This window comes from Cimex lectularius, unplaced genomic scaffold, assembly GCF_000648675.2.
Source record: "Cimex lectularius strain Harlan isolate CLEC.00 unplaced genomic scaffold, Clec_2.1 scaffold16, whole genome shotgun sequence".
In the NCBI taxonomy this organism is placed as follows: domain Eukaryota; kingdom Metazoa; phylum Arthropoda; class Insecta; order Hemiptera; family Cimicidae; genus Cimex; species Cimex lectularius.
The window spans coordinates 165813-191369 of NW_019392679.1; the positions used below are offsets into that span (position 1 = coordinate 165813).

The window sequence follows — 25557 nt, forward strand, 5'->3', positions numbered from 1 at the left end:
TTTTAATACTAGCTCTCAGATTGGAGAGAACGAGGGAGAAAAGGAAAAGATAAAAGTTGGGATTATTTGGAAAAATCGTAGTCTAGGTGAAACGCGCGGGACTTAGGCGGTGTCCGTTGATTTTTCCCAGAGGGGAACGCCTTGGGGGGAAATCGATGGGTTTTCAGTCTGGATTATCGGATGTAAACAGAAAAACTCTTTCCTTATCTTTACTGTGATTTTAAAATTTTCCATTATAAGGAATTGTGCTAACAACCCATTAGGCCAATATTAGAACATATTATGATCATTTTTTAAAAAGAAAAAGTTATGTATAATTTAAAAATGTTATAATATGCAGGGTGTACCGTGAATAGACGTCAATATTTCAAAAGGTCTTCGTGTCAAATTGACACTAAAAAATCCCAATTGGCCAAAGTCTTCCAATTGTGATCAAGCTATTTCACTTTTCACGTTACTTCAAATTTTACAATTTTAGTCCATAGAGTCCCCCAAATCTCATAAAATCTTAATCTTACTGTAAGTTTAATGGCACTAGTGGATATTAATTTTTATTGTCACCTTAAGCATACAAAGTACAAAATGACTTAGAGAATAAACTTTGGCGAATTTCTCAAATTCTCATTTGAAGTTTGAGTAAGCTTTTCTTTGTTCTGTAAATACTGACACATAAAGCGCTTCCAGAAAGGTTGTCCATTCTAAAAGGACAGTTATCACAAAGGTAAAGTTAACGTTTAATTGGTAAAAAATTGATTGAAAAAAATAAAACTATCCATGAACTAAACATAATGAAGTCTATTTCGTTCAAAACTAAGGACATCCTCATGGAAAAGAATCAAGGATCCTTCCGGTTATGGGAGGAGAGAAGCGGGATGAACCTTGAGTGTAGTAAAATCTCAGGATCTGTCAGGCTTCTTTGAGAGAATGAAGATTTTGAAAATTGATTTTAATTGTTAGAAGCTTTCGTTTTTTGTCTTACGTTCAATTTTGTAACAAAGATTTTTTTTAAAATTACTTTCATTATTTTCAATAGAAGTTTGAAAATCTTTATCATTAATTTTTACTTGTACAGTTTGTAAACGAAAAATCAAATTTTTAGCTAATGAAAGTCAATTTTACATTGGTAATAAATGACCTGCGGGAAATTAAGTACATGTGTTTTCAGCCCAATATTATTGGCAACTTTTTTGTAAGCACAGTATCTACAGAACCAGGAAAATCTTACTTCAGCTTAAGACAAGTATTTTAGAAATTCGTCAAATTATCTTCTTAGTGATTTCCCATTTTCTTTCCTTTAGTTTATAATGAAGTGAAATTTCTGGAATAAGTTGAGAATCAGATCAACAAATACTTTTTAGTTTAGTTTAGGCTTTTTAGACCAATTTGGCCTGTACGATAAGCTCGTGAAGTATTGACGTCTGTTTACGAGACACCCTGTACTACAAAGTAAAAGAAATTGCTAGGGAACTCACAGTAAGTGAGTTAAATTGTCTATAAAAACAACCTAATAGAAATAGACGTATATAGAATACCCACAACTACAGACATTATGATAACAGCGGATTCTTCCCACGCATGGTCCCAAAAGGCTGCTGATTTCATTTGGCTCATAGACCGTATGTTAAAACTTCCATTAACACCTGCTAACTATAAAAAAGAATTAGGAACTATTTAAAAAAACTTACTGTGAGTAGGAACTATCTTTTTTTAAAAAAAAAGGATTGAACACCGCATTCACTCCATCATTCACCATTTTTATTGCTAGTGTATTCGGCTCTTTCGTCCCAAACAGTCTACAATTGTTATTTTTTCAAATCTCTTGGATTTTATTTGCCTAAAAATTCATTATAATTACCCATTAAAATATTTTTTTACATTTCATTATATATTCCTCAATTCATTATCTTTAAATGCTAATTTTGCAGAATATTGAAATTATCACTTGGATTGAATGCATGACAAAAGAGAATTGGGAAGCTCCAAAATCGTGAAGAATATACTGAGACACTTATGGTTCTTGCTACTATTGTTTTATTGTTTTCCAGTTTAATCAATCTGGCCCTTTATCTTTTTTAGAAGAAGGCTTACCCTCAGTAGAGGTGATTGAAGTCTTCCGCGGCACGGCAAATCTATTTTTTATTTCTTGTAAATCGAAAAACGCGTAGTGGCATTCTGAGATGAATTTTCATCAATGTCCACTTTTTCTAGAATTAATGGAAGCGGGGAAGCAGCACCTGAGTCAAAAATTGCTTCAGTGCTTGGTCCGCGTGGTATAGAAAGTTCTAATGATTTGATTTCTTTTATCTCTTCTCAGAATATATTTATAAAATTGGTTTTGCATACCTTGCCGCAGGAAGATATAGCAAGATTTATGCCTTTTGCAGTATAAAAGTTATGTTGAAACGCACCGTTTTATGTAAAACTGGATTCCGGTTTCAAGCAAATAAATACAGAAATTGTAGAAAGTATGTTCTGTGTAGCTTTAGAAAGTGAGAGATACGCAAAATGCGTCTGACTGTCAGAGATGTTGTGGTGTTACTTGTGTTACGTTGTTTATCTCGCAAATATCGTTCTTATCGATATACACATTTTTTGGACATTACACGAAGAAAAAAAATGTTGAAAACGTATTCTGTTGATCTTTTTTATCGTACTTTTAGTTCAGAGGTCTGAAAGTCTCGGTTTCGCCATTTGCAGTAGGGCGTTGCAATATTCTTAAATTCCAAATTGTTCATTGTTCGAGTGTATAAAATTTTATTTTTATATTAAAAGACATTGAGGAATGAAAGAGAGTTTGAATCAATAATATCTTCATAGTCCTGATGATGAGACTCAATGATATTTCTTCCTAATTGTTCTCGGCCCTCATCATTTTTTTTAAATATAAAATTTCAATATTGAAGTCTGATTAGTAATTGTATCGAATGTAATTTCCTTTTACAGGCTGTCTTTTACTGAAAGAGAAAAAATCTGTTATCAGTACGGTGTTTAAAGGGCATTGTAACGGAAAATTTTCCAGACTTTCACTGTAGATTTCTTCTGAAATTTTGACCAATATAATAATTATTTCAATTTATTAAACTATAAGGTGTTAGTTAAAAAATTGTATTAATTTAAAAATTCACGCGCTACGTGGCTATGTAGTCCAACATAGAAACATGGAGGCAGTATTTTCTCTTTCTTTCTACTATGACCCCATTTTTCGCTGGCAAATTGTACAACATTTAACTGAACCACAAACCTACAATGATTGTGAAAAAAGTAAGAAAATTCCAGTTATTCGTTTAATTAAAAGGCTGAATTATCAAGTTTAGTCATTTTAACTTGATTGAAACACCAGATGCCCAGTTTACTCGGCGAAATTAATAACCAGAGCGTAAAAATTTCCGTGTTTACCCGTTTTCTATATATTTTAATGCTATAGCATATTTATTATATAATAAACAAAATATTTAACTACAGAGAAAATATTTGGAGAGAAAGTTGTTCAAACTAGCCGTCTTCCTCCGAAGTTTTTCAAACTGTGGGACGGATTTTGCCCAGTCCTCGCCTTTCATTTTTTTTTTTTTCAAAAATTACAGAATTTTCTCTCTAACGCGTGATTCAGGTCGCACCCTCGTCGGGGAAAAGGAAAAGTCTGTCCTATCAATTCTTATCGTCGGGGAACGGATATCCGCCGGTTCTGGGAGAAGAGGAAGTTGATGCTCTCAAAGTCTCTCCTCGGCGATTGTTCATTTTTACAATACATCCTTAAAATGTTATAAATAAAGAATATATTCTCCTTTGGAAGGAATATCTGTAACGAATAACTGTAAGATGACGGTGATTTTTAGAGTCCAAATTTGCAAGGAATTTGTAGAAATTTTGTTTCTTTTTGCTGGGGGTAATAAATAAATAGCTTGTTTCCATCGTTAAATCGGGAAAAAAGTTTTACTAGTAGAAAAATATATATATAAAATAAAGGGTGGGGATGAAAAGACGAATTGAGGATAATATTTGAGATGACGTGATAAGCTGTTGTGTAAGCGGCCGTGTTAAAGGTCATTGCTAGGACTGCTGCCTCATATCTCATTGCCAGTAAACATTATTAATTATTTTTCCATCGGTTTTAAATAAATATGTTTCGAGGAGAAATTTTCTGTCCGTTCTTCCCGACCGCATAGTCTGAAATGGCCTAAGATATTCCCATAATAGCCATTTAGCTATCCGCGCCTGATACTGTAAGTTATCATAATAAGATACATGTATCTCGTCCGTTTGTAAATATTTACATCGATTAAGGCTTTTTTACCCGTTCCTTGTCTTTTTGATTCGACCCCGGCCGGCAAGACAAAGCGGACACGAAGCAGCATAAATTGTACAGTTATGTGTTACTCGTTAAATACAAATTTCATGAAAAAAATGACTAGACTATTGAGCTATGATATTAAAAGCTATTTAAAATTCCTGACTATGCTGTTCTTAATATCACAGTAAAAATAAACGGCAAAAACTAGGCTGACCATTTCCAGCCATAAAACCCCAATTTTGTAAATTTTATAAAAATCTGAGTTTGTTATAGACTTGTTTTGATTTTTTTATTTATTCTTTTGTAAGTAAGGCTATTTTATTTATAGCTAAGGGGCAGTTTAAAGGGTGATGGCAGATCTACTGAGATTAAATCTTTTGTTCTCTATATTCTTTGTTTAAAGACAATTGTTGACTTGGTTTTATCTTGTTCTTTCTTTGTACATAACCCTCTACAACCGAAAAGTATCGATGAGGTTGGTATTCCTGTGAGAAGATTGAATCGTTTCGCTCCGTAAAATCGATTATGAAGAAGTGAAAAAGTTGCCCTTAATTGGATGGTTCTGTTTTTAATTGACCGAGGCTAATAACCAAGGTTAACACTAACTAGACAAAAATACAGAGAAATATCACGAGACCTTTGGCCTGTTCGTTATCGAGGGGAGATAAGATGTCGAGATGGGGGAAGAGAGAGGCTAAGCGCAAGTTGTTCAGTCAGAGCCGCGGGTCCATCTCTTCTCATTCGACTATTGCTGGCACCTGTTAATCGCGTCGACGCTACTTGCTATCGTACGATACTTGATAGCAGCCAGCTGGTTGATAGTCTATCGGTGAGATAGCACAATCAGAGAGATAGACACTGAGCCCCTACCTGCGATCTTTTTTTGTCATGTTTCCCCGTCTTTGACGAGATGTCGGAGCAGATAATGACGGAGGATTTGTCGAAAAGAGGTGATCGTGGACGAGGTTTTTTTCACGATCTCGAGTCATCTCTGGGTCTCAACCTGGTTGTCTTTCAGGGCTGCAGATGGGCGAGAACTGGAGGGGTGGCGAAGAGGAAGAGACCGTCGTGAAAGAGGAGGATGCCCAAGCCCAGGAGGACAACGCGGCGGCTGCCAGGATCGTCGGCTCTCCATCCCCTCATCAGCAGTTTATACATTATGAAGCTCAAGACCCAGCAGTCGGTAAGCAGACTTTTTTGTAGATGTAGTGATTACGGGGGTTGCAGTTCTGTCGGTGTAGTATAGATTTGTAATGATTGTAGCACATCAGTCTGTTATGAAGTGTATTCGAGTTCCTTCACAGTACTGATTTTTCCTACATGACCTTTGATTCTTCAGAGTGTTGATTTGATCTAATTCATTGTTTCCAATGACTCATTATGTAGTTTTTTCCATTGGAAATCTCGACTAACAATTTTTTACTGTTTCATGGTCTGACAAACCTTAAAGATGATGAAATGGTGAAACCCATCTGTTGAAACAAACAGAAGACGAAAATGATCAATAACGACCAAATTACAAATTCCGAAATACCTCTTCGACGGTTGTTAATTTTTACAATCATTAAACCTGACCTCGCCATAAAGAGCACGTAGCTAAAATAACAATAAAAATTGTTACATTTGAGATGTTAAATTTAGAAGAAACTAAAATTTGGTCGTGCCGATCATTTTGGACTGTCTATCTTTGCTGCGTTGACCCTAAAGATGGTAAAACCCGTCTGACAGAGCAAAATAGCGAAGATAGGCAGGTCATATCCCCGCAGAGGAAATATTACAATTGGTCAATATTATGTTATGAAACTGTAATTTGGTCTTTGCCGATCATTTCGGTATGGATATCCTTGATCTAAAGATAGCGAACCCCTTCTGTCAGGCCAGAACAGCGAGGATAGGAAGGTCATCTCACCGCAGACCTCGAAAGGATAGATCACAAATCGGCTAATATTGTCTAGTAACATTATGAAACTGTAATTTGGTCTTTTCCATTTTGATCAGCCTTTCGTCGTTTTGGCCTGTTTCGTCTGGTTTCGCATTCGTCAGATGTCTGTCAGGCAAACTTAGCGGGAATAAACGGATCAAAATGATCGGAACGGACAAATTTCAAAATTCACCATAAATAGCATGCGGCTAAAATAAAAATTAAGAAATTTTTCCTTGTTGCCAGAGGCATGGTGAAACTGAAATTTGATCGTTGCCGATCATATTGGTCGTCCTATCTTCGACGTTTTGTCTCTAAAGATGGCGAACCCAGTCTGACAGACCAAAACAGCAAGGCTACACACGCCATTGCAGACCCCCCCAAAAAAGATAGTAATTTGGTCATCATTATGAAACTCTAACTTGGTCGTTTACGATCATTTTGGCTAGCCTTTCCTTGCCGATTTGGTTTGTCAAGCGGATTTCGCCATTTCGACATCTTCGGAGATATATCAGACCGATTAAACGAAAATGGGACAAACCGACCAAAATGGACGTTACCTACATTAACCATCCGCAAATTACAAATTTTAAAGTCCTCCTCGACGATTGTTCATTTTTACAGTACAATCCTTAAACGTCATAAATGAACCTTATCATGTCTCTGTATCAGATCAAATTTCTCCGTTTTTTTCTATTTGGTTATAAAACTGAAATTCGGTCGTTACAGATCATTTTGGTCTGTGTATCCTCCTAGCTATGTTGATCTGACGGACCAAAACATCGAGGTTAAGCAAGTCCTGTTACAGACCCACAGAGGAAAGACCACAATTTGATTAGTTATATTTTGAAACTGTAGTTTGGCTTTTGCGATCGGGATTTACCATCTTCAGATATCCCTCTGACCAACTCAGTGAAGACCGCGCCGAAAAAATTCACAATCTTATAAATTTGTTATTAGAAATGAATGGATTGAACAACTGAAATCTGATTCCGATCGGCCAAGCCTCTCTCCAATAGTACTATCTCGTCCAAGATAAAAAAATATCTAAAAATTGGTACATATCTATCAGACTTATCAGACAGGAATAATGTAAAAATTGTCTCGTTTTTCGAGGTTTAATGTCAGGGAATCTAAACCTAAAAGACGTATTTAACGTTTGAAGCAGTTCACTTCTAAATTAGAAGTTTTTATCGAAGATTTTGTAATAGCAGTGAGGGTATGGGCAGAATATCTTTTAACCCAGCCATTAAGGGTAGATAGCCATAAGGAGAAATGGTGATACATTACTGTATACCAATGTTCTTCCGAAGATCGGACAAAAGAAAAGGGCTATCCCTCTCACATACTCCAGGATTCAGATTCAGAAAATTAAATAATCCATGGCATGTCGGTTATTGGCCGTCGTAAATTTTGTCTTTGGTATCACAACCGGCAACTGCGACTGTAAGGTCGTACAAAAAAAAATCTCGGGGTCGGGAGGTCATCGCTACACAAATCTTTTAACGTCATCGAAGTGAAAAGCTCGCTCCATAATATTATATATTTCAATTCATCGACCGTCCCTATTTTTATGAATATTAGATACCTCCTAATAGCGTTTTTATCTCGGGGACATTTGAATAAAATATTCCATCATCATTAGGGGAAGAAGAATCAAAAGATCATCTCTGTGACGAGATCATTAACCTAAAACGTTTTTTTTAACATATTAAATATTTGTCGATATAAAATACAATTGTGTAGTTCTTTTATTCCGTTACTTTTGCGATGTTCTTCAGTAGAACGTCCTGCAAAGTTGAAGAGGAATTGGCAAAGTGCAATCTACGCACAGATTAAGTTCAAGAAGGTAAATGATTTTGATGGAAGATTTGACACCTATGTTGACTATTATTCATCTTATCTGCCCTGCATGAATGATAACCGGTCCTTTGACCGAATAAAATTTGTCCTGGGCCATCATTTTAGCCTTTGTGATAAGATGAAAATTTTAAAAATGAAAAATTTTGACCATTTCATCTTCACTTTATGCTCAATTTTGGCAGTGTTCTGCAGTTAAGCAAGAGGATTTTCAACAATAATTTGCAATATTTTTATGGAATTTGCTTTAGTGCAACGTTATTGGGGGATGAGGAGGATAGCTAGGTACTTCCTATGTACAGCCTGTTGGCTTGTACGTTTCCTTAGGCTCTATTGGACCGATCCTTCTTTTAAGTAGTAACAGTTCAATGTCAATTGCTTTAACTTTTTTCCCGGGGATATTTGGCACTCTAGGTTTCGTCTCTAATGAGCATTTGCTTGGTATTTGAAGATGATATGGGTGGGGGTTTCTTCTCCCTCATTGCGTAACCTAATGGGGTCATGGGGGTCAGGAAAATACCCATGTTGTAGGGGTTTTCTCAGATACCGGTGGAGAGCCATATAGTCCCTCTAAGTTTTACCCTGTTTAGCTGTAGGTCCGGCACCTCGAAAGTTCGTTGTTTGTATCCATTCTAAGATGAAAAAGTTTCTTTTGTTTTCTGAAGTTTCTGGGCAACTGGTTTTTATCCTCTGGTCAGTTTGTTCATTCATTACCCCAAATTCCGTTGTCCCTGATATTTTTAAGTTGTGACATTCCGTCTGCGAGGTTGTGAAATTTTGATCGTTACCGATCATTTTGGCTTGCCTTACCTTGCTGTGTTGGTCTATGAGAAGCTTTCAGTGGTTCAAGACTTCTTAAAAGACTGCCGGACAAACAATCAAAACTTTTGGTTTTGAAGATTTTGGATTCATTGACCTATTATTTTTGTTCTAACATTTTTATGTAAGGTTTGCTATTGAGGATATATTGTGCTAAACATAATTAAATATCAAATTTAGGACTAAATATAGTTCAGTTTTTTATTGTAAATAAGAAAAGCATTAAAAATTCATCCTCTGAACTTTTGGATACTTTCTCAATCGTACCTAGTCTAACCTTCGAAACATAACACTCACTAGCTTGGTTGTGATAATTATATGAATATTAGCGCGTGAATACCTAAGATGTAACATAACATACGCTTTTCAGGTTACAGCATCAGGAACCAGACCAACCTGTTCAACCTGAAAACTGGCTACGGCGAAGATCTTAACTATTACCCATCGATGCCGCTGACCGCCTCCGGAGCTCAAGTGTTCGAGGCGCAGCAGGGCGAAGTCTCCGAAGGCAGTGGGCACAGTTCACCTGCCTTGGTACGTGATCCATCCCCGCAGCACGAATTCTGCCCAAGCACGGGTGCAGAGTTACACGCCCTCCAGCCTGGTTACTCGGCCTCTAACACCAACGACTACACAACGTAAGTTTACTTCAATCATTACGAAGTTCAACTTCAATTTTCAAAGCTGCCGTAAAAGCCTAAGTTAGGCTACAGAGGCTGTGAAGAGCTAGTTCATTTCAGCCTCGAACACATGCAGTTTTTAAATCTAAACCCATTCACCTCGTCTTTTTTATTTATATACCAATCACACAATTAAGGGGGTGGAGAACTCGATATTCCTTCACATATACTCATATTATAAAACTAATCTAATTGAGTGTCAGGGTTGAAGTACTCAATATCCTACCATCATCTCTCTCGAATTTCACATTCGCGCTAATAAATTCGTTCATTTTCATTACCTCATATGTCGGATTTTACTCAGAAGTGTCCGTGTATCAGTCAACTTCTGGCCTATTCATAACCAGGAGATGCTCTTAAAAAAAAGCATTGACATTCGGTATGTAAAAAGCTAAAATCATCTCCTTGATCGTTTTCGCTCATTTTGGTCTGCCTATCCTCGCTTTTTGGACTGACAGACCTCTGGAGATGGCGAAACCCGCCTGACAGACCAAATCAGCGAGGAAAGGTCATCTCGTCGCAGACCCCCAGAAGAAAAATAACAATTTGGTCAATTTCCGTTTTCGTGGTCAATTGTCCAAGTTAGATCTTTCAACCAATTAATTAGTCTTTCTATGTAAGGTCTTGATTGAGATAAAACATTTGAAAATAGCAAAAAGAGAGAAAATTCGAACGGTTTTAGGTTGAGATGGAAAGTGGAGGAGGTGTCCGAGAGGATCGGAGTCACGATAGCTCAAGTGGTAGAGCAGTGGCGTATTTAGCCGAAGGTCGTGGGTTCGAATCCCTCTCATGACACTGACTTCTTTATCTCAACCAAGACCTTAAATAGAAGGAATAATTAATTTGGTCATTTCCGATCATTTTGGTCCGCTTATCCTCAGCTTACTTTGGTCTTTCAGACCCGGTTCGACATGTTTCAGAGCTGAGTGAATCACGGCACCAACGAAATTACGAAACTAGTGAGCTCAGGAAACCAGGATGATCGGAGAGGACCAACCTGTAGGTTCCCGACCCCGCAGAACTCAGAATTCGCGGATTGATTGTCTTAAGAGTATTTTTCGTTTTATCCTCACTCTTACCCAGTCTTCTCCCTTAAGATGGTCTGACAATGTGGGTACCTCTGTAATGTACTTCTTCGTTTCTCTCTACTCCTGCATGCCCCCCCCCCCAATTGTCTAATATTAATAAACTATCTTACCGTATTGTTGGTTACATTGCATGAAAATATGTTGGAGAAAAATGTCGATGCTTCAATTACAATTTTTTACATCTCTTGACGAATCTAAGATGTTTACATCGTGGTATTCAGTGAAATAGATATTGACGGGAAAATTATTTATTTAAATCGTAATAGGTTCCAGGGTTGAACAGAGTTAAAAATATAAATGAGAAGCAAGGAGACAATATTTCTCTGAACCTAAGTCATAAAGAGTGTTTGAAAGATGGATCGCAAATATGCCAAGGTGCAGAAATGATTAATCCGTGAACCATTTCTCGGGTAAAGATATCGCCTATAAATCAACAGTAAGTGCATTTCTTCTGATTTCAGAACCGATTGAAGTCATAGGAGTTATCTGTAGGTAGCGTGATTCATGCACAATTTAACTTTAAGTCCGTAGCGCAATTAAGATCACTTACTGTAAAGATCGTGAAAAATATTGTTTATTTTCGAATTTAGAATGTTTTTGTTGTTATGTTTCTGTGTTTTGTCTATAGCGTTTTTCTTTTACTTTATTTCGTCACACAGCCTCGATTATATTTATATTTTGATGTACTGATTTAGAGCGTTCTCACGAGTTGATGTATGTAACGGAGAGCGAGTGATGGCCCGCCGTTCATTCATGGTTATTATCGCCCGAGGGAATGCCGTGTTCAGCGATTTGGCCGGCAAACTGTCGATCCGACGCATTGATGCCGGCGGCATTTCGCGCTTACTCAAAGCCGCGACTTGGGTTGCCGTTTTGCGATTTTCGCACTCGCTGTTCGGTCCGGTGGGTCCGCCGGGCGTCGCACTTTTCCACCGATGTCCGGGACACACGTGCGACCCTGTCACTTCCTGCGTTCTCGACCGTTTCCCCCATCGCAGCCCGTTAAGTGGATCCTAATGAGTTGGGATCATCTGTAAAAAATGTTTATTTCTAAACGGTCTTCGACCCCCGCTGGAAGCCGTCCGAGCATAAAAACCTGCACACGTATCGAGCCCATTTTCATTCACACCACCGTAGTTTCATTTATGTAAAACAAATAACGTTATTCAAATTGTTTAGTAGTTTTATGACGCAAAGTAAATTAAATTCAGACCTATCGTTAAAAAATAGGCCGTGGACTCGTCCGCACTTCATTCCGCGAATAACATACAGGGCAACGTGGAGTGATAAGATAGAACAACATTGTTCATTCTTGATATGGCTCCGCTTAGTTTCGCCCTCTAAGGCTGCCATCCTTTTCACTAAAAGACTAAATTCAATTTTCTGCTGTAATAAATTTCCAACATAACATAGCTTTTCTTTATAAACTATGATTTCTATGATCATCTTAACCTTTTAATTTAAAAAGAGGCCGCGTACTTGTCTCAACTTCATTTCGAGACAAAAATGCAGGACAACTGGTAGCTGTATGTTACAAATCTCTTTATTCTATGAATTCCATGATTTTCTTGATTTAGCCTATGATTTAGTAAACTGCCCGTGATCTTATGCCACGTTTTTGTGAAAAACGTACAGGACTACTTGGTTCGATAAAACACTGAAATATTCCATTCTTTATATGACTCCGCTTAGTTTCGCCTTGTTCTTCTGCTCTCATTTTCACTGGAAGATTGGTCTAGCACAAAATAATTTAATTTAATTTTCTCCGTCTATTGTTGCTTTAAGTTACAAACCTCTATAGAATAATTATCTTCATCTTGCCCAAGTCTAAGCGGTGGTTTTATCCCAACTTTTCCCAAAAATATATAGGACAACCTGGTTCGACAAGAACAACAATTGTCCATTCTTGATATGGCTCCGCTTAGTTTCGCCGCGTTAGACCGTTTTCACTGTAAAATCGACCAAACACTTGATAATTAAATGTTCTCTAAATTTCTCGTGAGCCAGTTTGGCGTTGTCGATAATACAAATCCCTTCATTCTATGATCATTTTGGTTCAGACTACGATTATAAAAACAGGCCGTGGTCTTATCCGTGCTTTATTTCGCGAAAAACAGGACAACTTTGTCGTGTTAATATAAAGAAACATTGACTATTCTTGATATGCCTAGTTTCATCTTGTTAGGCTTCTCTCATTTTCACTGTAAAATCCGTCTAACACCTAACAATTAATTTTTCTCGTGTAATAAATTTCATATGGGTCCGTCTTGCTTTACTTTATGCTATAAATGACCTTATTCTGTAAATTATATGATCATCTTGGTTTGTCCATTATTTAAAAAAAAATCTTAATCTTGTCCTAAATTTTCGCAAAGAATATACTGGACGATCTGATAAGAGGGAAGCAACATTGTCCATTTTCAACATGGGTCCGCTTAGTTTCGCCGTAATAGACTGCCTTCTTTTTCAACATAGAATTCAATTTTTTCCTGTAATAAATTTCTTACTGGTCCGTCTAGTGTTGCTATACTTTGTAAATCCATTTTTTTATCATATAATCTATGGTTTAAAAATAGGCCATGAATTTCCCTAAGAGGTTCCCTAAGAAAGAGAAACATTGTCCATTCTTGATATAACTCCGCTTAGTTTCGTCGTGTTAAGATGTCCTCTTTTTCACTATATCGGATTAATACTTGGTTCAAACATATGAATGAAAGATAGATCTTGTCTTTTCCACCTTTCTTTAATTACGTTTATTACTATCAACCTGGGATAAGATACACCAATATTGAAGATTCGCAGTGTTGCTTCCCATGGTATCGCTTCCTCGCTATCGGGTGCCTGATTTATTTATAATTCAAATTCGAAACTAACAGGCACTTACTACATCGGCTTACGAACAGAATCCAGGAATTCCTACTTATGTCGATATTAAATCATAGTGGCTTAATCGCCTTAAAACTTATTCATACAGGAAAAGCGATCGAGACAAAGTCAGCCCTTTTACAGTCTGACTCACTCGGCGATATTTTTCTAAATTTTAATAGAATTTGGATAAGATACGACCGAAATCCTCCATTAGCCCCTGTCGAACAGGGAAGCGGTTTTTAAATTGTGGAAGCGATAATTCTCCCTTTGCGCAAGTTCAGGGCCTTAGTCAGCCATCGGGAAGAACGTACGTCGGCGATAAGCGGGATCTTTTAGTCGTCTTTTCGAGATCGATTGGTGAGGAAGTCCTTCCGACTCGACAAACGGACCTCATGGATTCGAACTACCCGGATCAAAGGTATGATTATATTTCGATTTGTGGCTGATATGTGTTCATCGGTTAAAAGATATGAGGATCCGTTTTTTTTTATATATAGCCAAACCATTTAAAAAATACTCTTATGATGCGGTGGTTTGCGATCCGGAAGAACTGTCATCTACCTTCTACACAAGCGTCTAATTAAAGAACTTCGACAAAAATCTTTGAACCGTCTGCTCTCGCTTGACTTTTTCCTAGCCCAATGCGTTTAACACAGTAGAAAACGAGATAGACAAGCAGTACTCGTCAGTCATTTTTATTTTGAATCTTTATGAATAATTCAACGATATCTAAGATTCGAACTTACAGTGGATATACATAGTCTGAACAATTTCTTTAATAAACCTTGAAACGTTTCTTACCCTTTGTCACAACCGAAGTGAAACGATGTAAGTCCCAAAAAATTTCAAATTTAATTTTTGAAACGTTCAGGTGTTTTATGAATTATGCTTTATTAAACGGTACATGGAAGTCCTCTAAGTAGTTTAAAGAAAAAGGTGCTCGTTGAAGTCTGAACATTTCTAAGGGCTGATCTGGTGAACGACGTAAGTGCCAATGCGAGGTAACCAGTGTAAAGACCCTTCCTGAAAACAGAGAAAGTACTAGTTTTATAAATTGGGAAAGAAGGAGCCTGATTTTGGTTTTCCAAAATTTTCAGCATCTGAAAAGCAAACGAAAGTAGGAAGATGTGAACAATTTAGGTCTGCTGTAAATTTATTTTCCTTATGTTTTCATTTTTGGCATAACTTAACCACTTTTATTCTTCCATATTCTATAATTTTGAACCTTTTAGAGGTAGAAAACACTTTCACCTTTTGGTGTTACAATGAAACTGGAAGACTTACGCCTTTTAAACGTTTTAGTGGGAATGTTTCAGACTATTTTGCTTAAGTAATTCATTTATTTTAATAAGTAAATATATTTTCATGGTTAAATATATTATTAATTATGGATGAAAATATGTTCCTGTGATTAAAGAATATAACTTTTCTGATGATTAGGCGTGTTTTGAAGTTCCATTGAATGAAATTTGAAATATCAGTTCACCTCTTTTCTATCATTTCATTGGTCAAACTTTAATAATTAAATTCACTAATTTCGTCGTCCGCTTGACCAATTAATATATTACAATTAATTAAGGTTTTTAGTTGAGCAAAAAAGTCAATGGCACGAGCGGGATTCGAACCCACGATCTTCGGCTTGATACGCCGCTGCTCTACCACTTGAGCTATCGTGATGAGTTCGAATCCCGCTCGTGCCATTGACTTTTTTATCTCAACTAAAAACCTTAATTAATTGTAATTTAATAATTAACTTTAGTAAGTTGATATTGTCTGGTATTCTCTTTTAACACAAAAGTATCGACACTCTGAAGAAAATCTACTAGAAAAGAAAATGTTGAAGGCAGAGGGACGAAGATGGAAGAAAATCCAGCTCATTTCCATGGGCCATTGCCATATTGCAGACAATTTTCTCTTATTATTTACGTTGAATGTTGTCTTATAATGTCTCATACCTTCTCTGTTTTTTCGATACTTCAAGATTACATGCATGCTTAATGTAAGTAAATTAAGTTCAATTACAATGTGGTCCATTCGTATATCATAAAAGACCTCGTTCCCATAGTCTGAGATTTTAAATGTAGTTATGAGACTTATACATATTTTTAACACTGGGTTCACTCAATACCTCCAATAGAATGTCACTAGGTGACATGGATTGTCCCACATGAGTACCAATATTTATGAAAGCCATAATAAAATGTAATTAAAAGTTGGGATGATGAGATCTTCTTTAAAGGTCATATGGAGCAATAATAGCATTTTGGGCTATGCCGAGCTTTCGGTAGGTTTTGCAAAAGTTTTTTCGCTCCATATGACCTCTAAAAAAGATCTCATGACCCAAACTTAATTTGCTGCACGTCGATAAACATCCAAAACAATAACTAAAACTAAGAAAGTATTGGAATCAAATGAAGACCGATAACACTAAAGACATGGGTTTCCTCCTTGTGCCGAAAATCTTTGGACCAAGCAAGTAATAAATTCTTTCTTGTTGGAAAAATCACTTGTTAAGTTTTCTTCTGAGACATTTGTAACTTCCGTGTAATTCCCAATGGGAGTAATGAACATGTTCGATCGACCGAAAATTGAAGGGGTAAAGTGTCAAAATGAGTTATAGTATTGCACTTTCCTTCCTATCCCTACTCAAAATTATGAAGTGGATTTTTATTTTTTGTTAGCCCGTGACGTAGAGAAGGTGTGAGCAATCATCCCGAGCGCAATCTCTGTTTGCAGGGAGCTCGTCATGCAGCGGGCAAGAATCGTGACCTGGCCAAGGACGCGCTCCATAAACATCTGCCCATTTTTGGCGAGGATACCATTTTTAATTGTTCATTTCGGCTCGGCTATCGGACACGTCACGCCTCGATCCAGCGGCCGCGAGAAAGCGAATCGCGACGGAAACAAAGGGAATTTTGTGGAAATTGCGAAATTTCAACACGTGGAAAATCAACGGGGGATAGGGTTTAAATTTTGTGCCGTTGTGGCTTTTTATGGCAAATACGGAATATTTTTCTTTTTTCCAGTTATTTTTTATAATCAAATACCGGATTTTTGTAATAAAAACTCCAAAAAGAAAATTTCAAATCTTTCAGACTAACGCCCCAATGAATAAATATCGGTGAATAAAAGATGAAACGAAAAACTTTTGTTATAGTCGGATTGTTATAGTAGTAAAAAACTCGAAAAACATAAACCTTGCTATAATCTAACCTAACATAATAATCCTATAATTTACAATATTCAAATATGAAAACATGCAGGACTCGGGAACTTAGTTTAAATCGGAGTAAATTAGCGAAAATCAAAAATGTTATAGGTACTAGATAGAAAAAAAGCCAAATTACCTACAAAAAAGAAGCTTAACCCATGAATACTACATGAACAAAAAATAAGCCCAGAAAGGTATAAAATAGGCAATTTTGTGCAAAAGAAAACTTCATAACATGAAGGATCATGATCATAATGTAACCTGATAGCCTTTTTTAGTAAATTTTAACACTTTCAACCAGTTTCATGATCTTTTTATCCAATTTTTTTGTAATAATAATCAAATAATTTTAACCTTTGTAATATTTTTAGGCAAATTCATATTCTCTCCAACCAAATTCATATTTTTTTCAGTCAAATTTATAATTGTTTCAACCAACTTCAGGACCTTTTCAACCAAAGTCTTAAGTTTTTCAGTAAAATTTATAATTTTTTCATTCCAATTGTTTCAAACTACTGGATTGATCCTTTCAACTAAATTAATGATTTTTTCGAGCAATTCGTAATCTTTTCAATTCACTTCATCATCTCTTCGACGAAAGCCGCTATTTGTCAATCAATTTCAAATCTTTTCAACCAAATTGATCATTTTCTCATGCAAATTCATAAATTATTTAACCAACTGTGGAATTTTTTCAACCAAATTCATAATTTTCTGAAACAAATCGATAATCCGTCCAGTCAAATTCGTGGTAATATCGGCCAACTTGAGAATCTTTTCAACAAAATTCGTATTGGTTTCAACCAACTTCAGAATCTTTTCAAACAAATTCATAACTATTTCGACGAGTTCAAGTCAAATTAATTTTTTTTTTTCAATCCAATTCGTAGCCAATTCACAATCTTTTCAACCAAGTGCAGAATATTTTTCAAATTCATAATTTTCTCAAGCAGATTCATATTTTTTCAATCAAATTCGTATTCGTTTTAACCAAGTTTAGAATTTTTTCTAGTAAATTCACAATTTTTTCAATCAAATTCGCTTGACTTAAAAAAGCTTTAAAACGAACTATACCCGTGTAAAAAATTGCTATAATATACAGCCCAGCCTTTAAGTTGTAATTGACTGACCTATTTTCAATTTTGGAAATTTTCACCCTTCATTTAAATAAATATTTTATATTAAACGACCGCAATGATTCTTCATTTATGTTGATTCTCCATGAAAAAGATTAAGAATAAAATTTACAAAAAACAACGCCAGTGTAATGAGCTGTGTCTTAAATTAGTTCTACTTTTAAATGTACTCCTTTCATTTGCAATAAATCAAGGCTTGAATTTCAAATATTTAAATTGATGTTTAAACCGAAACGAGCACGAGCGTAGACAGCGAGAACGTGTGGACCGGAGATGGTCAGCATCAAATCGCTGATATGCAACATTTGGCAATCGTGGAAGCGATTAAGATAAACTGACAAACAGAATCCTCCGTGGACTATATTTACTTCATATTTATTACCATTAATGTCAGTTAATTTAATTTAATTTAAAAAGCACAGCGAGAATGACCGGACCAGGTTCACTTTGAATTCAGTAGGGAATTTTCGTTGTCTCAACACGCATATATTTAACATTCCAACATCTAATTTCAATCGATTTTTTAAAATTATTTTAGTAGTACTGGAATAGATTTTTTCAAATTTATTAGAGGAAAAGGATAAAAAAATAATGTGGTTCAAGTGAGACCTAAATTTCTGCTATGTTTGGATTTTACTCAGAGTGATTGTCAATAATAAAAATTATCTATTTCCTTTTGGAATTTTCCTTTCGTTTTATACAAGTGCGATCTTATATTTGGAAAATGAAGATCAAAGAGAGAAACTGATTTAAAAAAAACTTTAAATGCAGTTGCCCAAAGCGATGTTTTTTTCAATAGTAAAACGATGAGAATTTTTTTTAGAAAACGAAAAACATTTATTTCTCCCTTGGGAAAATTTTACAAATATTTGTTCTCTCGTTTTGTAATACGACTGTTGGAAAACAAGCCTAATCGAAAGCGGAAAGTGTAATTGCATTGATATCGATAGGGTGTGTGTTCCGCTGGTGAATCGCTTCCATCGACCCCACTCGATCCACATCACATAAGTTAAAATAATACTGAAAAAGAAGGGGAAATAATTTTCAATAAAGAATTATTTGACTGTACAGCCCAAAGAGGGTAAAAACGTAATAAATCAGGCTATTCACTGTCATTATTTTCTTACAATTTTAAACAAAGTGTAGTTTTTAAAACAAGTACATATTGAATTGAAACATGAAAAGTCAAACGTATTGACATAGATGTCTACATAAACCGGATATATCTCCAAATGCACAGCGAAATCCGACCGTGATCGGGAAATAAGTTTTTCTAAAATACAACATTTTTGGGCTGGATCAGGTAGGGGCAATTTTTGTCCTACGATATTCGTTGTTCCACTTACATAACCGAAAACTGATGTATATAGTATGTATACCTACATATTATATTATACATATACATATATTATTTACCGAGTATAGGTTATAATTTATTTTGCCTAGGTTAAAAAAATAATAGGGTGGTATTTAAAGATATAAAAAAGCAACAAAAACCAAAAAACTCTCTTAGTAGTAAAGAAGGCCAAAAAATTCGTCTTAATAAAAAACAATTTGAATATTTTCAAGTACCCTTTAAAGCAAAATTTTAATAGCAAACAAAAAAATTTCTTTTTCAGAGGAAATTGTTTTCTTACGATGTTCGATGATCCGTGTAAAATTTTTAACTCCTCACGAATTTATCCAATATCCACGGCATTATAACTGGTAGAAAGCTGCATTTCTCTTTCTTGAGTCAATGTCAGCAATCTTTTGTTAATAATAATAATAATAATATTAATAGAAGTGAGAAAAATAAGGAAGAAATGAACCAAAATTCCTTCAACGTTTTATTTCATGTTTCCTGTCATAATTTATGTATCGAGGCCAGGTTTGTGCCAGGACGTGAATTTAAAATAGTCCAAACCAGTATAAAGTCATGTCGATTAGTGGTGTGGTTTTATTGTTATCACTATTTTTGTGAATCAATTCAAATTCATGATTTTCTCAATTAAATTCATAATCTTTTCAAACCAATTTCATAATCAATTTTGTTAATTAAAGTCATAATCTTTTCAAACCAATTTCATAATCTTTTTAACCAAACTCATAATTTGGTTAATTAAATTTATAATCTTTTCAAACCGATTTCATAATCCTTTTAACCACACTCATAATTTTGTTAATTAAATTCATGATCTTTTCAACTGATTCCTAATCTTTTTAACCAAACTCATAATTTGGTTAATTAAATTTATAATCTTTTCAAACCAATTTCATAATCTTTTTAACCAAACTCATAATTTTCTCAATTAAATTCATTATGTTTTCTGTAATCTTTTCATGCAAATTCATCATCTTTTTAGTAAATTTCTAATATTATGATATTATTTATTATATTTTCAACAATTTTTTAAAAAGAAAAATCGTACTCTTTTCAACCAAATTCATACTTTCGGTCACATTCTTAATTTATTCTATGAACCTTTTCTACAAAATGAATCATTTTTTATTCAAACTCGTAATTGATTCAACCAACATCAGAATCTTTTCAACTACAATCATAATTTTTGTCAGTCAAATGCGTAACCTTGTCTACCAATTTCGTGACTTTTTACAGCCAAATTCATATTTTCAACTAATTGCGTAAATCTTCATGGTTTCAACTAGATTAAGAATCTTCTGAACTATATTCGTATTTTATTGGACATATTCGGATGACTGCAAAAAGCTAGATGCACTGTTTAAAACGCACCAAACCCGAGAATATCAAGAACCTTTGGTTTATATGTAAATAGAAGTGAGAAAAATAAGCATGGGAGGGATACAAACTCAATAAACGTTTTATTATACATCCCAGGCTATAATTTATTTATAAGGGGTCAGGTTTGTGGCATTTCACGTTTCAAAGTTTTCAATTTTTGTTATTTTCAAAAAACAAATGAAAAAATTGTATTTCAGAGTGCAAAATACGAATATTTAGGCTTCAAAAATTATATTATTTATTTTCTGTATTGTGAGGTTTTATTACTAAGAAAGGAGTTTTATTTAGTATTCTTAACGTTTATGTTTTGACATGTTTACTTATTTACTCATTATAGTCTTCTTTTCCTTGTATATGTTATTATTTGAAATTTTTATTTTATGTTTTTTGGGCAAGCTCCTTCTGCTGTCCAAATGTAAAAAATATTTTGAAGATTAGGTTTTATTTTTGTTAACAAAGGTGTTTTACATAGTCTTATTTCACGTGTATGTGTTGTTAAATTGCATATTTCTTTGGTAGTTTTTGTTGTGTCACAATTTTAAGTTGCGCGTAAATCATCTTTTCTTTAATCGATTATGTTTAAATTGGAAACCCTGGCCTCATTTTCGAATCCGTGAAACCGTACTGTTTTGTCGGTTTTGGTTGAAGTTCGATTAAAATAAAACGAACCAGGACGGCTCGTCTAGGAAGACGTTTCACCAAAGAGTTGCAGCGTCGGTGGATTCGGCGTTTTTTCCATCCTCTCAACGAGGCCATTTGTGCATCTTAAAATGTGGGCCCAGCGTAAATTGCCTTACGTGGGAGTGTGCCTACAAGGAATCCTCCCTCAGCGTATTCTCTCTTCTCTGCTGAGTGGCAGAGCAAGCTTATTCAGAGCGGCTATCCGCCCGGCCGAAAGCAATGGTTAGACGCCGAGGATATATCTCGAAACTGCGTCTCAATTTTCACCTGCTGGATCATTTTTTTTTTTTTAATGTTATTACGTCTTAAAACGATGAAAATTTCTAAATATAAACGATGTGTCGCATGATTAAAGGAAACCGCGTGATCATTTTGAGGCATATTGACCTAGACTAGATGAATTACCCTCATTAACGTAATTACTTATTTTCTGTCGGAAAGTCGATTTTCAAAAACTAATTATTTGATTAGATAATTTCTGCGAATTTATTAACTGCTCTTAGACCGAAAAGAGGTCGACATTGGTTTCGCTATAATGCTCCTGTTTTAAATGTCAGATCATAAATCAGATAAATAAACGTTAATTAAACACTGTATTTGTAGTTCGGTCGTTCATTTTGGATCGCCTAGTCGCGCTGGTTTGATCTGTCGGACTCGTTACCGTCGATACGATGATAGCGCGGCACGTGAAACACATACCACTGAAGATAGCGTGAAGCTTAAACAGTTTCGTTCATGGAGAACTTTTTTGGCTAGAAAAGTGTTTTACCTAATCTTATTCATTCATTTAAAATATTTTTCTACAATATTCAATAGTTTTTGTTCCAATTTTGGAGGGAAAAAACGAAAAGAAATCACCAGCAAGAAAATTTGTTTATGTTGAATTTCATGATTATTTTGTAACAGTGCGACGTACGATGTACCAGATATATATATAATTTTTTAAGGAAAAAATATAGTCGTTTTTACACCCCAAAAACAACTGAATAATTTTTTTTGGAAAAATCAAAAAATAATTTTGTTTCCCTTAAATTTTATCGCCTTCTAAAACCTCCCTATTTTTTTCGAAAATCATAAAAATAATGATAATTTTAAAAAACTCCACTAATCGACAGAAAACTTTATACTGGTTTGCAATGTTATAAATTATATGTCCTGGCACAAACCTAGCCTCGGTACTTAAATTATAACTGGAAATATAAAACAAAACGTTGAGGGAGTTTTGGTTCATTTCTTCTTTATTTTTCTCACTTTTATTAATGTATTATAAACATTATGACATTGAATAAAAAAAAAGAGAAATGCAGATTTCTACTGGTTATATTGCCGAGAATATTAGATAAATTCATTAAGAGTTAAGAATTTTTAAGGCGGATCATTGAAAATCCTAGGACAAAAATTAATTGCTTCTGAAAAAAATTCAGTCTAAGAATGTCTAATTTTTGTTTGCTATCGAAATCCGTATTTGAGGGCTTTAAAGGGTATTTAAAACAAATCCAAATTGTTTTTTACCAAAACAAATGTTCTTGGCCTACTTTACTAAAAGAGCTTTTTGGTTTTTGTTGCTTTTTGTATATCTTAGCTCATTTAAATACCACCCTATTATTTTTTTACCCTACGTAAAATACATTATAACCTAGACTCAGTAAAAAAACCGTATTGTTTATTTTCTTACCCTAGGTAAAATAAACATATCGATATAATAACCATGAAATACAAGCACAATAAAGACAGAAAATTATATTTAAAAAATTTATGTAAATGACTTAAAATTGTGTTTTTCTCGGCTCCTATGGTCGATTGGCAGAACGCTTGTACACGTGTCTAATATTTTTCGAACTAGTATTATCGAAAAATGTTGCATTGAAATCAATGATCCCTCCTTTGGTGAATAATTTACAGTTGACATGCCTACACGCTCTCTATATGGAGCCTAGGCACGACACCCTACTAAATGTTAAGAAGAGTTTGGCCATGTATCGAGCATGAGTCCAGTCAGAAGTGAGAACTGTTCTCTCCTCCGGTGCACACTCATAAATTATGTTATCCTGTCTAAATGTTAAAATGTTATTTTAAGTGTTTTGTTTTTATGAAAAGTTTCAATAAAAATTGGTGATCCCACGTAACTTTCCTTGTTAGTCTTATTGCGTATGCTTGTAGTTTCTTGTTCTATTCAATATATATTTACTAGATTTTCTTCCGTTATTTACGTCGTCGTGAAATATACTTTTTGCTCTCTTGCATTCTTTTATGGAATTTCGCTTTTTTAAGAGGTTTTTTACTAAGAAAAATATTTTATTTAATTGTCTAACACTTGAATATCATTTTCCTCTATGCGCTATTTATTTAGTAATTTATGTACGTTAATATTGTCCATTCTTTATCGTAACGTTTTCTTTTATGCAGAGATTTATTTTATCAAGAAATGTGTTTTAATTAGTCTTCTTGAGTGTACTATTGTATTATTAAATACTTATTTGCTTAGTTTTGTTCTATTAAAACGATAGGTCAAAACAGCGAGACTAATCGGATCAGTATGATCGAAAACGACCAAACGATAGTTTCATCACTGTGCAGTATTCAACCGGAAATCTCACAATACTATCGAGTTAGAAAAAACTGTCAATTTTGTTAAGATTTTCATTCTGTGGTTGATAGTTCTCCTGATTTTTTCGCCACTGTCTTTCAACAGACGGCTCCCTGGAATTTTCTCCGGGGGAACGCTCCCAGCAGCATTAAAATCCCATTAAAATAGTTAAGAACAGATACGTTCGGTACGAGGCCGGCGGGAAGTTTTTCTCGAACGAAAAAAAAACATAGAAAACAATTTGACCAATTTTTTTTTTATTGTGAGTTGATGAATCGAAAAATTATAACATTTAATACACTAACAATTTGTAAATGCGAGCAAATTGGCCTATTTTCCCACTGAATCGCTTAAAAACCAAAATATAACAGTAGTCCCACTTATCCTAGTACTAACCCAGAATAGGATTTGGTATAATTTTACCAATTCTCGACTATTGTTTGACCGAACATCCATTTTATAAAGACGAAAATCGAAATCCGCTAGGAACCCCATAGTGGCAATATTTGTGGACAGATTCTTCTTCTAAATTGGTAATACTTAATCTTTACTGATCTCGTCCTTCTGGAAGCTTTCTGAAGTTCAGTAGCCCTTCTAGTCGTTTTGTGTTTATTACTTTTTCAAGAAGATAATTCAGTTGTCAATTTAATTTTTAACAATTTTCTAATTAATCATGCATTTTTCTTTTAGAACAAAAATCATTGTTTTTAAAAAAATCTTTTTTCCCAATGTCCCTTGCTAAGGAATATTGCAAAATTCTCATATTTCATTTATATCTACGTTATATTTTAGAATCGACATGCGTTTCATTAATTATCTTTATCGACAGATCGTAAATAAAAATATCCTTATAGATCACAGCAATTTTCTCTTTGATGTTATACGTCGTTGGTCTTTGAAGGAAGCAGCAGTTTTCAATGATTTATTTCTTTGAACCGGCACTGGGTCCGTCTTCGTTCGCGGGTTATGATGTGGCTCAGCCGCCTTCAGTGAGGGACTGTCTTTGAGTGGCGGACCCAGTGGTGCAATACCGATTCGACAATTCTTCACCGACTCGCAGACCCACCATCAACTTTAATTTCGGCTATAAAAATATTGAGATGAGTTCTTAAGCTCTTGTCTACCAAATCCTTCTTCGAAATTACATGTAGATAAGATTAATACTAAAATCAAAAGCGCCAGAGTTTTTTGACGAGCTAAACAGTCCAAGAATCTTCTGCATTTATTACTTGTATATAATCATTATTAACTAAGGATTACTTTTCAATTCTCGATATCTTCGAGAAAAATATCAAGTGTTCCCAAGTTGCAAGTTTCACAAATTTGTGTTGCATCATCATTTTTAATATAAAATTTGGACCTCAAATTAAAAATAATAATAATAACAAAATACAGCCGAAGGTTCTATGAAAATTTGAGTTTTGCTTTTTTCTTGCAAGTTTCAAGACTGATCTATCTGGAAAAATAACGAAATTCATCACTGAAGTCACATATGTACTAGTAACAAACTATTAACCTCTTGTTTAGCGTGTTCTTAAAACAAAATTTTGTCATAAAGCCTTATCATGTCTAAATTTTAAAATCTTAGTGAAAGGGTTAAAAACAGCTGCAAGTCCGACGTAGATATGAGGTTTTCTCCTTGTAGGCCTCATGCCGGATTCTTATGAGAGATAAA

The 25557-nt window shown here is 34.7% G+C and overlaps 1 protein-coding gene across 6 annotated transcripts in view; it reads left to right on the forward strand.

Moving 5' to 3' along the window:
• The window catches only part of LOC106661301 (transcription factor GATA-4-like), a 90512-nt gene that overhangs the window by 34940 nt on the left and 30015 nt on the right, over positions 1-25557 (forward strand). For 3 of the 6 annotated variants that reach the window (XM_024225552.1, XM_024225555.1, XM_024225554.1), the window contains 2 exons: positions 5307-5471; positions 9259-9526. In XM_024225552.1, coding sequence (XP_024081320.1) covers positions 5307-5471; positions 9259-9526 — 433 coding nt within the window. Of the gene's footprint in view, positions 1-4795; positions 5239-5306; positions 5472-9258; positions 9527-25557 lie in introns of those variants that run through there. The other 3 variants (XM_024225556.1, XM_024225557.1, XM_024225553.1) reach the window with 2 other exon arrangements.